This window comes from Pipra filicauda, unplaced genomic scaffold, assembly GCF_003945595.2.
Source record: "Pipra filicauda isolate LSUMZ 115617 unplaced genomic scaffold, ASM394559v2 scaffold31_size4109673_pilon, whole genome shotgun sequence".
NCBI lineage: Eukaryota > Metazoa > Chordata > Aves > Passeriformes > Pipridae > Pipra > Pipra filicauda.
In genome coordinates, this window is record NW_024104443.1 from 1685120 (window position 1) to 1701854 (window position 16735).

Below are 16735 nucleotides of genomic sequence, written 5' to 3' on the forward strand. Positions count from 1 at the left end.
CAAGCATAGTTCTAATACAGTAAAGCATTAACAAGCACTGGCATCTTGCTACACATAGCATGATAGAAATGTCAAAACCACTTTTGACTCCATTTTTTTTCCTCCATCTTATGAGGATACATGGACACAGACTCTAAATACTTTCTATACTGAAAGATTACAAAAACATACAACTACAATCCAAAATAATTAGGCAAATTTAAATATTAAGCTATCAGTGTTTTATTAAAAATGCATAACAAATAACATGAATGACTAAATCACTACGTAGTAGAAGTGATTGATTCATGATCTTTTTTTTCTACAAAGTTTTTAACACTAAGAAAAACATACAGAGAAAAAAGAAAACAGCAAAGAGAAACAAATAAAACAGTAATTATGTGAAGTTTTTCTACGACATTTCTTACAGCCAACATATGCACTAGCTCTGGATAGTGCTCCTATCCTAATTCAAATTCTACACGCAAAAGTAGGAAACAGATGTCTAAATCTGACTAAAAAGATGAAGAAGGGTAGAATATCTGTCATTGTTTATGGCATAACACACTGTTTTTAAGCAGAAATACTCTACAGCTTTTGAGTAACACGAATCTGATTTCCATACTAAATCAACAGCACAGGATTCAGCAAGTGAACCACTACTGAAAGGTCAAATACTTCTTGTGATTGCCTTAAAGTGCAAAACTCCTCAACTAAGAGAGATTAATTTAGTCTCAACTTAAAAATTAATATTTAAAAGATAAAAATATGGTTACTTCAATCTCTGCTTTACGTAAAAACAGACTTACACTGAAAAAAGGCAAAAACAGTTAAAAATTTTAAAAACTTGCAGAGAGTTAACTACAAGGATTATTTTCTCACAGACTTACTGCTTAAATACTATTTGTAAGTGGTTGCTCCTACGTTGCTCTGGCAGTATATTGAGACAAATGAACTATATTACCAAAAATAAAAAATGTAATGACAAGAAAAATCCCCCTAATTCCAATAAAAGAAAAAAAGGAAAATTCAAAAATGCCTTCTACATGTTAGGAAATCCATCACTGCTTCCTTTCAGAAATTAATTTTTTCAGCATAATTCACTATTTTTACAATGCATACTTTGTATGTAGGTACATATAGCCAAACTGATGCTGAATAATAAGCAATCTCTTGGAAGTTATGTGAAACTGCTTCACTAATATTCAACGTGTTTTGATAGCATCATGCTGTACTTTTCAACTTTCAGTTCACCCAAGTTTGTGAGTTTTGCTGTGATCCTAAACACTAATCAGTGGGGTACCATCTGGGCAGGTGAAACACACTCACGAAGTGCTAGGGCATCCATGCTTTGAACAAAAGGCAGATCACACACCTTAACAAACAGCACCCAAGGAATTTGAGAGGGTTCAGCTGGAAGTGATCTTTCAATGAAAGCAAAAATTAAATGGAACACAATGTCTAAAATCTATAGGCCACCTGTGCAACCCATCTGTTGTGATAAGCATACCCTCCCCTTCCATCTCACTTGGAAGAGATGCAGTCTGAGCAGTAACTACAAGGATACAGTGGAGGGAAAATCATTCTCCACAATCTACACAATGGAAATACAAAATCAGTGCTGAAAACCTAGTGCAAACTAGGAGATAGGATTTTTAGATATCATAGCTAGGGTTGGTGACAGAAAAAATCTAGAGGTTTACACAAACCCAAAATAAACCTAAGGCAACTGTAGTGAATCCGAGACAGTAATCAGAAACTTCTAAAATAAGATGTTCTGCTCTGTAGAAATCTTAGCTGAACAAAAGCTCCAAGCTAAAATAAAAGCCATTAAGAAAAAATTGATATATATACACCCTTCTGCTCAGATCAGTTGATCACAGCAGGTGTAGTGCCAGGTATATTCATGGATGCTTGGATTTTGAAAGGAATAAAAAGAGGGAAATCCAGTGTATGCTTCCTCACTTGCTCATCCCATATCAGTTCAAGCTAAATTGAAGTAAACTTGTCTATGTTTCATATTAGAGTGCCCCTTAGTTCCCAAGCCTTTTCAAAAAAACTAGAAAAAAATAAAAGGTCGAACATAGGAACCCTAAATTTTGGCTTCTGTAAAATTTAGTCTCCCAAAAGGCACGTACTAAAAGATTTCTGAGAGATCGAATGTACAGTGAAATACAATTTATCACGAGAGCTCCAGCCTCTATACAACCTTTAGATTTCATCATGTTTCCACAATTGGTTAATTATTGTTACATTTTCTTTTCCCTTTGCAAGTCTCATACTGAAAGTCCTTTGATACAGGTTTATCTTAAGGTAACTAGCTTTTTACAAAATCTCACTAAATTTAGACTTCGTTTATCTAAGACTTATTACTATTTCCCTACAAAAATAAGTGGTCTACAGAATAGTTTCACGTGAGACCAAAGAAAATTACTTTTCCCATTAAAATAATTTACAATTTCTTTAAAAAGATCACCAGTTTTGTTCTAAATGAGATCCCTAAGTACCAGATCTTCCTTCTTTCAATTTAGAGTAGTTCCTTTCATATAAAAAAAATTAAATAAAGAATGACATAGATTTAGAACATCCAAGTCATCCTCTAATCCTCCACAAATGAAAGATCAAAGCCTTATTTATTGGCAAAATTACAATTCGCTGTTCAGAATTCCCTGAAAGATCTTTCAAGCTTTTAGCATTACAAATTTTAAGTCATATTGCGTTACTCTCTGCCACCAGAGTAGTAATTTGAATCTTGACAAATCTAAGGAAGCACTGCACAAAGAAGTTTTTAAAATTGGAAAATTACACTCTTTGCCTTAATTAGGAGTTATAATTGTATTGGTTGCATGTTAAACAACTTGACTGATTAGTGACGAGTCTCAGGGTAGCAACCAGGAAGTAGTATAAAGTTACAAACATAACATTTATAACAACTTAACATATTGGCCATTTGCTTTTTCAGGACAGTTACATGTTTAAAACTGGAATATTCGCAAGAGTAAAAATATTAAACTATTTTAATTCTGGTAATTATTGAACAGTTAACTGAAATTAATTTAACAACAAAGTCTTGCCCTAAGAATACTGGGAATTTTTTCAATTCAATACAGTAAAGAATTTTACAAAGGGTGCAATTTTTTTCTTAAATTAAGACAACTTTAAGTTCCACTTCTTCCCCTGAAGAGGAAAACTGTGTTATGGAAGATTTTGTTCTTACATATGTAAATACTTCCCTAAGCAGAAACTAAACGTGCTTAAAGATGTTATTGCTACAAAAGTTCTTTTGCCAAAAGATGGCGCTGGCACCTTTTTCAGGTCAGAACTTCTGTCCTTAGAAGTATCGCAGACACTAACCTCCCCCCCAAACAATGCTAATTAAGGAAATTTGAGTTTTCTTTTCTGCTGTATCTCAAAATCGCATCATTTGAAAGTCCTTTTGTTAACTAATCCTCCACCAACAAATTACCCACGTATGAATATGTGGCTGCTAATGTAGCCAAGCAAATGCTTTCTGTAGTTAGAATTCATGCCATGAGATGTGCCACACTAAGCCATTTATGTCGTTCACTGAGACTTTCTCCTCTGAATCAGTGAAAACAGAAGGGAATTTTTGTCTTTGCCTTCTACATACCATGTGTTATTAGTCTGAGCTAACTGCTTTTGCAGAAATGCTCATGCACTTGGCTCTTCTGAACACTTAATTCCAGTGAGGTTTATGGAATTATTTATGATTTACACTTATGTCAGGCACATGGTAACATCCCACCTGTTTTTTTGCCCCTATGTCAACCGGCTCTACTTTAAGTGCATAGCATAACACAGCATTGGAAAGTCCTTGTCTTTACTTTTCAGTTGAACACAAATCCAGGATTTTGCTAAGCTTGATTATTGTAACAGAGTCTCATATAAGTGGAGACAATACATGTTAACATTAAGAACAGAAATAAGAATCAAGTAGATTATGAATAATACACATCTGTGTACAAGAGTACTTAGAAACATCAGGCTGGGTGGTTGCAACAAAAAAGCAGGCATGTGTGGCCACAGCTTACACATACAGATGGCTTCCATGCATACATTCCAGTTTATTTTATGAGATACTTGTCATATGCTGCATTATCTGGCTTTCCACATTAGCAGGTAAGGCTAAGCACAGTCACAGAGAATAAAATGCAAGTAAAACAAACACAATAGTTCCATGGTTTCTGCTGTCTGAGAAACCTGAAGGGAAACAACTGTAATTCTAGAATAATAAAAAAGCCTGTCTGAGAATATTTGGATAGTCAAGCCCAATTTGAAACCAATATGCAGAAAATTTTACTTCTGAAGAACTTTTCAGGATTAACTACTGCTCTTTCTGAATGAGAGAAAAAATATCCGATAGAATTGCAGGAATACCTTTTATAAAATTGTGTATCTGACAAACGAAGTTAATCAGAAAACTCATAAAATGTATTGATTATTCCATTGACCATTTAATAGTAGTTACTTGTATTAAAGTTCTTCATTTCCTGTGACTACTATATCCTGTATTTACCTTGTTTTAGTATAACTGATATAAAATCATTAAGTAAAAGTTTCAGAGTCAAAAAATACTCTATTGTCCAGAAAGTACTGGTATTGTGCCATCAGTAGACTTTCTTTCTTGAAACACCTCTAGAGGGAGAACACTTCCATAATTAGGAAAATTGTCATGTAAAATACTTCCACCAAGCCTCAACTGATACTCCCTTCAGATTTTGCTAATGTGGATCACAGCTCTTACAGTGCATTTCATTGTACAAAATTAACACCTAACCCACCTCCTGTATGTTCTTTTTCCCAGCTTCCCTCACCATGTTTAGACTGTTGCAAAGAGGAATGTCTGTTTTCTGGTGGCCTCAAAGTAGACTCTAGTCTGTGAAATTTGTGAATTCTGTCTCTGAGAAGAATAGTATCGTCCCTCTCATCATGATTTGTGATCTCTCTGGCAAGATCCTTCTTTTGGACTACATTAGCAATCTCAGCTACAAGATCCGATTCTGCCTTTTCTGTAGGTTTATGCTTATGCATATGCACAACATCTTCCCTTTCTCCTAGCAGCTTGGAAAGGAGTGAATAGAAATCACCTGTACAGAAAAGAGAAAAGATAACAGGAAAGGAGGAAGAGAAATAATTATAACAAACTGTGTAACTTTAGAAAGCTTCAGCAAAATATACGGTAACAAAGTTATTCAAACAGTTATTGGTAAAAGTAGTAAAGAGGAACTGTTCCAGCCTCAGGAACTGAATGAGTTTCTGGTACGAAAGATAAACTCAAATTGTTATTGACTTTACATCACATATAAATTCCCACTTTTACCTGATACTCTGGCATCAAAAAATCATCACCTCTGCACAAATGTTCTTGGAAACATGGAACAAGAGAAAAATGAAAAGGGAAAGGGAAGAGAAAAAGAGAAAAGGAAAAGGAAAATAGTATGCACATTTCAGTAAAAGAATATTTATGATGGAATTATCTGGATTTTCCAGGCTACTGCAGAGTTACTATATTTTCACAAAACAAAGAGGTAAAAATTGTATAGTTTTATCAATTTTTTGCTTACAAAGACAATAATAGACCATCATAATACATTTCAAAGCATATGGTTTTGAAATCTGTCATGTATAAGAAGCTTAGGCTGTAAAAAAACAAAATTTCACATTTGCAAACAGATTCCATAGCACCCACTATTTTGTAGAAAAAAAGACAAACTAGTAAAACAGAATGATCCATTAAACTTGCATTTATTAATTCAGTCTGAGTCCTATCCCTCCTCTTAATCCAAATGATAACAGTCTTTAGCCATGCTATCATCTGGCAATGCAGGGAACAGTATTTTTATCTCCATAACATTCTTAGGCATCAACAAGAATTTCAGTTAATTCCAGAATAATAGCTCAAAGCACAAAAAATGAAAACAGAATTTATTAACCACGTATCTTGGCTTAAAATCAACTGCATCATTTGAATGGAAAGAGACATTCAGTGTGCTTTAAGAGTTAATGCAAGTAGGTATACTTCTATTGCAAGTACAATTCATTCAATTAAAAATTTGTATTATTCTATGGCAGGTTGTATAAGACATTTTCTAGAAAAGCAAAACTATAACTAATGAAGCTTTCACAAGAAACAAACAAACAAAAAAACAAAACAAAGGAAAAAAACCCCAAAAAACCATCCAGAACCAGAAATCATCACTTGCAGCCTGGGACAGAGTAAATTAAGTCTTGTAAATGAACCTAAAAGGATCTGACATATTATTAAACAGTCCCACTTCAATGATTTTGAGTAGGATTCCATTCCTTGCCCTTGGAAATGAAATATCCCAGATGACATCTTCTGTCAGAAAATAATTACTGAAGAAACAAGGCCCATTTCAATGAAATTAACAAAGCAAATTAGAGAGAAAATCGTTAAGCTACATAACAAATATGAATTATTTGCTTCAAATGCAATTGTGAAGCTAGAGCACCCCATCATCTTAATATTGTCATTCAACGAGTCCAAGTACTGATTCAAAACAAATCCAAATATTTTAGAACTATGATATCATAGGAGTTTTGGATAGAAACCCTATTTATTCTGAGAAAGGTTTCCAATTACATTAATCAGGTTCAATAGTCTCTACTTAAAGCATCCAATAATTGGTGCTGAAGTAGAAACACAGCTGGAATTTCCTTTACTTAGGAAACATTTGGTACTAAAATACTCTATATTGGCCTTTTTTTCCAACATTTGACAAAACAAATGTGTTTCATATGTACAAATGTTTTAGTTTTATCTATGGCTGGAGACCCACAGGCCAACTGACTTCCCTACAAACAATTATTTCCAACAAGAGGTCTCAGTTGTAAAAGCAGTGTTCTGCTCAACATAACTGTGCAAAATCACCCTTTAATCAGCAAGTCTAGCCTATTTTAAACTGCAAGCCTTTTTAAAGCAAGTTTAGTGATAGTTGCCCAGTTCACCCTCTCCTATTTCTGTGCCAACAGTCTAATCAACTAACTTGTAATTAGTGGTTGCAAAAGGACAGCATACTACAGTTTGTATAAAGGTTTCAGAACCCTAACTCACAGCATATATGCTCATTCTACTTGAATGAAGAAGTTTGACAGCTTTGTGCTTCAGCCAAAGGCATTGCATTCTACCTCTGTTGTGCAACCACACAAAACAGATAAAAAAGAGCTTTAGCTTACTTGTCTGATATTAGCTCCTACAAAACAAACTGGTACAACATAGGGCTCAATAGAGGACAAGAATAAAAGACAGCAAGGGAATTCAACTTAAAAACAAGGCAAGTCCAGAGAACAATTTTTAAGAAAAATAAGAAATTCTAGTAGTCTTTATAGAAGCTGTTAATCAGGGATTCAACTCCAAGTAGGTTGATCAGCACTGATTCAATAATCATAAAATATATGAGGAACCTTCAAACAGTGGAGTACAGAGTAAGGCAGTTTGAGTACATTGCTATCAGTAGCTATAAATGAGATATTTTCTAAGCTGAGCTTGTCCTGTTGGTGCTTTCATTAACTAGGGGTTCTGTAACCACAGCAGATATTTAAGAACTGTTTGAATGTATGGAAAAAGGTGTGCCTGAGAGAGTGGAAGTGTCCTGAATTGCGATCCTTTTCTCAAGTAAATGTGTTTGAGGAAATGAGTATGAAATCTCTATACCTTAAGTCTAAAAGATATCCATCTACATATCTGCCCGGTATCTCCATATTCTTGGCACAAACACAAGGCTGAAGTCTTCTGTCAATTTCTTGGCATCTTGAACAACTCAAGAGTATTTACATAGCACAGATGTGTGCAGATGTGAAAGTGAAGAATTTAAGTTTCCTGATTACTTAATGTATGCAGCTGTAGCCTGAAGTCCACACATTGAATGGAGGTCCCATATTATTTGAGACCAACATTTTTCGGCTTTGCTCGTGATCTCTAGGTAGATTCCAATAAATTTGTAAGCAGTGTAATTTTAAGAAGTAGCTCAGAATTCACTACAGATTAACTAGCAAATAGCAGACTCATGTTGATTCTGATTAACAGTTGCTCTCTGCAAAACAACATCCAGCAAACATCAAAGCACAGTCTTGTGTTGCTGCTTTACAGCTGTCTTTTACCAGCTGGAACAGTTGAAAGATGTTGCTTGCCTGAAGATGCTCAGTGGGAAAGGAACAGCAGCAAGATGCAATGTGTCATCTGTTTGGTCTTGTTTGAGATGAGTCAGCCTGGACTTTAGAATGCCTGGATATGACTGGACGAAGACATGGGTGAATAAACAACTTCTCTTATTGAAAAAACCATATTCTACCAGCGCAGTGTCTGGGAAGCTGCTTGATTAGGTCACTTTCAGAGAGGATACTTACAGGCACCTCTTATAGGTAAGCTATCAGAACACTTCCCTCTACATAAAAGATGATTGGTTACAAATACCTACAAGTTTACTCTCTTCTGGAAGAAGTGATAGCAGTTGAGACCAACATCTCCAGAATGAAACAATGCACAACCATATTCCAGTAAGTTTAAACTTCTGATGGTGGTTTTACACTAGCAAAACTCTTCTACAGAACAGCGTTTTGGTAAACAGTCGTAAAAACAAATAAAATCATAATATTGGCAACTTCATTGAAAAACATAAGCTGAACTTCATCTGATCTCAATACAAAGTCAGATTAGTTTAAGGTTAATAAAGCAGTTTACATATGTAATGTTTTTAGTCATGTAGTTTAGTTTTAGGCAGTCCTGTGAGGAGCAGGGAGTTGGTCTTAACGATCCTTATAGGCCTCTTCCAAATCGAGATGTTCTAGGATTCTATGTCTAAAACCAGTCCTTTTTTTTCCAGTGCTAGAGCACAAGTTCCTCAATCTGCAGTGAGCAGTCGCTGTCCGTGGTCCTTCAGCAGCACACCATTGTGCTGATGGAAGTACCAGTATCCAGTTTAGACGAAGTATCTAGCCATGGTGCTGCAGGATCAAGCTACATAGCTGGGAATTTCAGCCACGGTAAGCCTGTCCAGAGAGCCTGAATGAGTACCTGTTAAGATACATAGGTGAAACTCATTTTGCTGCATTTTAGAAAAAAAGGCAAGACACTGTGGTGGTGTCTGAGAATTTTCATCTCCAGAATCTCTATTTGTGTCATAATGCCTGCACAGTGTCACTGAGACAGTTCAGATAGGCTCCCCAGCCTGTTACTGGCATTCCAGACTTTATGTTGTTCCTCCTTCCAAACTTATGGCTTGATCCTATCATAATAGGATCAGGAAAGAACCTTTCATAGCTAACTTTGGGCTTCCCAATTATCTCTGAATAAAACGGAGTGTATTCTGAGACTGCATGCTTCTTGTTCAGTGGGTTCAACTGGCAAAAGCGGTCAGGGATTCTGCCTTTTCCTAAGTACTGAAATCATGGTCTAAATGACATGGTCTACAACTATGACTTTGTCTCACTTTAAAGCTCATGTAATGTCCATGTAATATTAATTTTCTTTGCCTTCTTTGGCTCCTAGATGAAGCTACCAAGGTCACTGTAACAGGCATACATAAGATAACATTGCTGGTATAAAAGAAGGGAATAAAGGCATGGAAAGACATTGCATAAGTGAACAAGGTCTAATGCCTTGACACAGTTTGACATAACAGGCCAAAACAATTTCCAAAATGTCTTCTAGTCTGCTATTATTTTTCATGCAAATCGTGATCTAATCTGTTGCTTTGATGAAAGCATTGGAAAGATTCATGAGAACCAAAAAATATTAAGTAATATTAAGGTTGTTTTCTTTCTAAAGGGATTTGAGGGGCTGGAAGAAATAGATAGGAAATGAAAAGATTAAGCTACTCTAGAGATTCTTGGCCATCCTCACTGCCCTGAGTAATCTGCACTTACAGCACAGCCAAACTGACATGTCTGAAGAACCAGGAATTGCATCTGCTCTCAAGGCATTTCTAAGCAGCTTACAGAGCTAAAAAAAGGATGGAAGGAAAGGTAAAAAAAAAAAAGTTTCTCTTGTTTTCTATGTCTGCATGTCCCTAACAAGGGGGTTTACTACTACTACTGCAATGTAAATGCACTTCCTTCAGGTTTTATTCATCCTTTTTTCTTTTTTCTTAATCTGTCAAAATATTTTAATGTAGAAACGTTTTAAAAGTTCAAGCACAGTTTTTAAAATCAATGAGTTATAGGAGTTTGTAACTGGGAAATGTTAAAGCTCAGTATGAAGGAAGACAAAGAATCCTCACTGAGGATTACACGTTGTTACAGATATGTGTTCATCACCAAATCAGAACCTGGGACTCAAACCCAAAGCTGCTTGCAGATATCTAACTGCCCTATTCTTTTCTTTCCTTCCCAATCAGTAATAAGTTCATGACAAGCACCAATCATTTTGTTACAATAAAATATATTTATCAGCTACTGCTAGATGACTGGTAATAAACACAGCGGTTTTACTACACAGGACCTTACTGTGCTCATTTGGATATATTACAGACATTGGTAATTCAGGCACAGGGTACACCAGCTCCACTCAAATTTCTATTTCATGCAGTACATACTTTTAAATACATTTAGACTCACAAAATGACATATGTGAGAGTATGTTTATTATGAAAAGTAGTTCTGCTATCTTCAATTTCTTTCTTTTAAGCATCATTATGCTTTATTTAAAAAAACCCAAAAGACAGAAAAATTATAAAAAAGGAAAACATTTTGCCAACAACAACAACAACAACAACAATAAATATATAATGTTGGTTTGGTTTAAATTTGTGATATGACTTCATAATTTCTCTGAACTCTTCCTGTACTAATACAGTGTACACTTTCCATTTCTTCAGACATGCTAATGATATTAAAAGTAGTTTTTGTAGTTTTCATTGATAAGTAGCCTTTATATTACAGAAAATACAAAGGAAATATGCCTCTACAGTTTTAAGAACCAGAGAACATAAACCAGGTGTCAGACGGGGAAGACTGAAACACTGAATTTAAAATTACTTCTTTCCACGCTTGTTATATTCTTTTCCTGCTTAGGGATGTGCTGAAGATGCTTTTATAGAGATTACCTTATCCTAACCAGATCATCTTTTATTTACAACTTCGAGCAGGATCACTCAGTGCTGAAACAGCAAGCAAATTCTCTGAGATTCTGAATCTTCCTAATTACAATTCTTTAATGATGTGTATCGCTCTGAGTATCTTTCAGTAGCAGTTTCTTCCAAGGTTTAATTCAGTCACTTTTATCTTACTTTTGTACTCTATTTAAGGGACCTCATATTATCTCTGAGCAGCAAACATGCATCCCAAGCCTGAAAACATCCAAAGATTTTCTTGTATGTCGGGCCTTAATCTAAAATAGTCTCTAATTTCATTCTATGCAACCCACACCAATACTGGAAAGTGAATCTGTCTTCTGGTTTGAGCCTCTCCTAAGAATTTTAAACTACCTACCAAACTGAGCTCTTCTGTTTTCTTACAACCAGACAAACAACAAAATTATGACAAGTTCATTTTAGAAAGTAATGTAACCCGTGCTGGCAGAAAAATACACCAAGTCTCATTGGCTGATGTTCCTTGCACAGATTTGTCATATAATATTATGAAAAAAATACACCACTTCATTGAAAGTTGCTGCTCTGCTTGAAAAACTAAGTACCTGCCTGCACACTGGCTCTCTCTTCCTCTTCAACACCTATCCCACAAGACATTGTAGGCCTCCCTTCGCATTCCCCCACCCTTTTTTTTTCCTGAAGGAAGCAAAAGAGAGATGAGGCAGAAAGGGGAGGAGCTATACCTTATTCTTCCACTTAAATCAATTGGAAATTTCTATCCCAGACATAAAAAACCCTCATTCAGTACACTTTTATTGTATGAGCTTTTCACAGAAATGCACAACTGAACAACTCAGAACAGACATTTCAGTTTCCCAGCTCAGTAACTTCTGAATGCTGGACTCAAACTATAATATTATTTTAAATGTATGAGGTTTAACAGGATTTCAGTTAAAACACTCAGCATGAGTCTATCTGAGACATTCCAAAAGAGAGATCTTAAGTTCACTTACATTGAACTTTCCCATTTGAACTCCTGAAATAACTTGTTCTCACGGCAATCATGAAATAATGAGGGATAAGGGAAAAAAACCCACTACACTGGCAGTACAACTGACTAATCCTGAGAGCAAAAGAACTGCTACTTTGACTCTCACTTCAGATTTCATCATCAGAGGCAAAAAATACATAACTATTTTGGTACTAACTCCTCGGTTCCCTAAGTCAGAGAGAAGTAAAAATGTACTTTTGTAACTGTCACAATAAACATAATACCAGAAGTAAAATGAAAATTCTCTTTTCTCTCCCATATATGTGTAAGTAGTGTATACAGGCCTACACACACTCTTCCAAAACAAACCCAAAATCTAATTTTTGGTTTATATGCTGCTAGCAAATTTTTAGCTCAAGCCAACCTCGAATTTTCCTTTAAAATATTTGAACACAATTATATTTATTTTACCAGGAAAAAAATTTGCCCCTTCTGCTTCAAAAAGTCTATGATTACATCTAATGAGATACCATATTGTGAGCCAGCCAACAAACTAAGTACTGGACATCTGATTAACCATCACCTGTCTATTTCTTCCTTGTTTTAAAGAAACTACTCTTGCTATTATGTTTTTAATGTTTATATGCACAGCTTTCAGGTACACCAGCAGTGAAATTTCTCAGTAGTAAAGGCTGCTTCACTGCTTGCACACCAAAACAAACCAGAACTCCATTATACTATATTATGCCACAGCTTACAGCCAGGAAAGTGATGAACAAGCAGAACGAAACACATTTAGGCCTTTTTTCCACAGGTAAAGACAAATAGAACAGATAGTGAATGTTGACAAAAAACCACCACAGCACTACTGTCTCTACTGAGTACAATTAAATCAAACTTCTACTGATGAACAAAAAATAAACATTCATAGTATTTGTTTTACTATGGACCTTGTGCTTCGGCAGGAACTTTAGTAAACTCTCCAATATGCACAAATGTTTAAATCAGTTGCATTTCCTACAATAATTCACCTCCTACGAACAGTTTACCTTCACCATACAATGATGCTGCTGTTTCAGAAACAATATAATGAGGTCACTTTCATGAAGGTAAGTTCAGTTAAATTTTAACATGACAGGGATTTAGCTTTATCTTGATGTAGAGTGGTGCTTTGCTTTGTGATGTTTACTGCCTATTTCAATATATTTGCATTGCTTATTAATGTGCTTCTGATGAGTGAAGATAATGAAATTGAAAATTTAATGTAAAAGCCATGATAATATCTGGAGGTACCAATATAATAAACTACTTGTGTGGCAGGAGGTACCACTAAACCTATGCCCAGGCAAACATGTGATACACATAGTATTAGCAGGCAGATACATGGCAGGATTTTTTGTTTTCCCTTTTTGAGGCAAATGCCTAGATTTAAGAATACTAACATAAAAATTGTCTCTTTGAGGACACCTCTAACCCCCAGATTTGTAAGTACCTCCATGGCAGCATAATTTAACAACTATTTCAGTTTTAGTGAAGTAACAGTGTTTACTTTGGTTACCTGAAACTAAGAAGGGAAACATAAGTTGCTACAACATAGTGAATCATAGAGGAAAGAAACACATGCAAGATAAAACACAGAATTATGGAAAAATTGTTGAAGTGCTTTCTTCAGAGCAAATCAAAAGCAGAATTTACTGAGCAACAGCTCAGCAGCAACGGAACTAATCAAAGCCTCAGTTTTAGTAGCTCTGTGTTTTGTAGATAAGGTTATCACACACAGTATGTCACGCCAGACCATAAACGGAAAGACTTACGTCCTTTACCTCAGGGAAAGTTTGAATTTGTATAATGACCTTAGCCTCAGTGGCTAAGGTATTTTCTTCTGTGAAGCTTAGGAGGTCTCCCCTCGGTCCCTCCAACCTATAGAATTTTCTTGTCATTAAGGCCTTGTTCAAATTTGGTTGATATTGGCTGACTCACTAAATTTACTTGAGGAGACGGACAAATTGGCAGCACAACTGCATAAAACTGATTGCCCCACAAAACTGACTCCAATTGCTATGTAATTTTTATAGCATTTTAGCAGACTGTTTTCAGCTCCTGGTTTTCCCAGTGTATCTTATCAGGTGCTCATGTGCTTGCAGAACCAAAATACACTTTTTAAACCAGCCACCCAACTTTCCCTCTTTGGAGACAAAACCAAAATCAAACCTGATCTGATTTTTCATTTTGCTTTTTTTTTCTTTTTGCTTTCTCAGACATAATTCAACTGAAGTTGGAGCTGTATCAATATAAAATTGAAGACAGGCTCCTGTAAACGATGGAAGAATTTACCTTAAGCTAACAATTAAGAATATGAAATGAAATTCTCTCACGGCAACTCTTGTGTTTTGGTATGTCATATCATGAACCCAACTGATTTCAAATGGACAAAACAATGCACTGTGTTTCCATAGAAACATGTTAGATGAGGATATATACTAAACAGTGGTCTCAGCAAACCAAACTGCATTGCAGAAACATGCCTTTGAAATACATTTCAAAGACAAATGAAAAAGATTTTAAAAGGAGGACCTTGTTTCAACATTTTTTTTCAAATACTAATGAATTCAATAAAACACACAGATAACCAGAACCTTGACCAAATGTCAATGCACTTATTAGTAACATAAGGGTGAAGCAGCTTGTCAGCATAAATCTTGATGTAAATTTGGAAAAAAATAGCTCATTCTGCTCTGAAACATGCTTAAGGAGTTTGAATTGTTTTTCTTTCTTAAAAAATACATCTTGAATTGACTAAGACAAATTTCGGGTATGTCATTGCAAATATTGTCCCTAGGTGTTCACCTTACCTTGAGTCAAGATGATTTTACACTCTAGAAGCTACTGTTTATGTAACTGTAACTTAATTGAGTTAACTCTGTAAAGTGGCAGAGTACATATAAAATCCAACCCCTTTGTGAGACATTACCAAAAATTCTAAACACTGTCCCAATCTTTGCTCTCCTTAAAGGCAAAAGGAAATTTGCCTTTATTTAGTCTTTGAACTTCAACAAAGTTCAATGAAAAGGGTATGAAACTGTAGCTGATGAGACGTCTTCTCCTTCGTGCCAAGAAAAATCTTGACACTAAAACAGTATTTATCTAATAGCATATGACTCAAAAGAACTTTAAAGTACAGTCTTAATGTATCTCTGAAACATAAATAATATTCAGAGTATTTCTGAAAGGTTTATAACAGTCCTGGATTTTTTTCTGCAACTAAGTACTACACACATTTCTGCATGAGTCATTAGGCATATATGCACATATACACAAATACAATGAAAAATAATTCAGTATTAAACCTTAGCTGTACTCAACCCACTGCATGTACAATAATGAAGCAAAAGAACATTTTCCCAAAACATATGTAGTAATACAAAGTGAGAAATCACTGAAGAGCTATAGAATATAGAATATATGCACGCACACATAAATTTTAACCTTTGTTAGAAAATTAAACAAAGAACAGGAAAACCTAATGAGATTAAAATGCACTCATAAATTTTACTTGCAAGGTTAGAGATCAGCAGTAGACTATTCTTTTTTTATTATTATTTATATAGCATTAAACCATATTAGCTTCACAGAACATTGCAAATTGTATCAATTAAAGAGAAATAAATTAAAAAATTTATAACTCTGAGCAATCAGGATATAATTTATCAGTATTTTACATTAGTGAGTCCTTTACTTGACATAGAAATAAACAAGTACCTACCCTGATCCAAAATCTCTTTCTCTTCTTTTTTTGCCTGCTGCAGCAAAGAACTTCTATCACCATCCTTGGTTTCTGAAAAATAGGTTTAGGATATGATATTATCCTCTGCATGTGAAGGGAATTGAGTATCTCCATGCTGGGGAAAAAATGCCCCTCTATAATGAACACTTTGTATTTTTATCTATCCATAGTAGTTGTACCAAACAATGCAGCAGTAAAAGAACTGGAATAAAAAGTTAAGATTTGTACATCAAGCATAGAAATAGAAATAAACACAGAAAAAAAAGATGCGCACAGAAATAAACAAGCACATACCCTGATCCAAAATCTCTTCCTCTTCTTTTTTGGCCTGCTGCAGCAAGGAACTTGTATCACTATCCTTGGTTTCTGAAAAAGGGGTTTTAGGATATGATGTTAACCTCTGCATGTGAAGGCAATTGAGTACCTCCCTACTGGGGAAAAAAATGCCCTTCTGGAAGGAACATATCCATTCAAAGTTTACCAAACAATGCAGCAGTAAGATTACTTCTGTATAATACTGTTGCTGCAGCTTATATGACTACTAATGTTCAATGTAAACATCCAATTCCTTCCATAAGGCAGTGGGATCCAAAAACTATGGAAATGTTATGATTCGGTTTTGTAGGAAATAGGTAATCATTAAAAAATTGTTAATATAAAGTTTAGCACAGAAAAAGAGGCCAATCTTTAGGGTACACAGCTTATACAGCTATAAAAATGTTGGAAGCTGGAAGTCAACATTAGGAAGAAATGGACAAAAGACTATGGCACACATTTCCACCAAAATGAACAGTGGAGTCCCATAATGGTTTATTAGTTAGCAATTTGAATTTTATGCAGAATTACATTACCTCTTTATGAGAATTTTGCATATCAAAACAACACAGGGAAACACATCAGTGAGCATCAGAC

The 16735-nt window shown here is 35.1% G+C and overlaps 1 protein-coding gene across 6 annotated transcripts in view; it reads right to left on the minus strand.

Moving 5' to 3' along the window:
* Positions 1–16735, minus strand: part of PAM (peptidylglycine alpha-amidating monooxygenase) — a 126438-nt gene that overhangs the window by 19185 nt on the left and 90518 nt on the right. For 3 of the 6 annotated variants that reach the window (XM_027731880.2, XM_027731876.2, XM_027731879.2), the window contains exons 14-16: positions 16118–16189; positions 15803–15874; positions 4782–5087 (exon numbers count right to left, since the gene is read on the minus strand). In XM_027731880.2, coding sequence (XP_027587681.1) covers positions 4782–5087; positions 15803–15874; positions 16118–16189 — 450 coding nt within the window. The remainder of the gene's footprint in view (positions 1–4781; positions 5088–15802; positions 15875–16117; positions 16190–16735) is intronic. The other 3 variants (XM_027731882.2, XM_027731883.2, XM_027731886.2) reach the window with 2 other exon arrangements.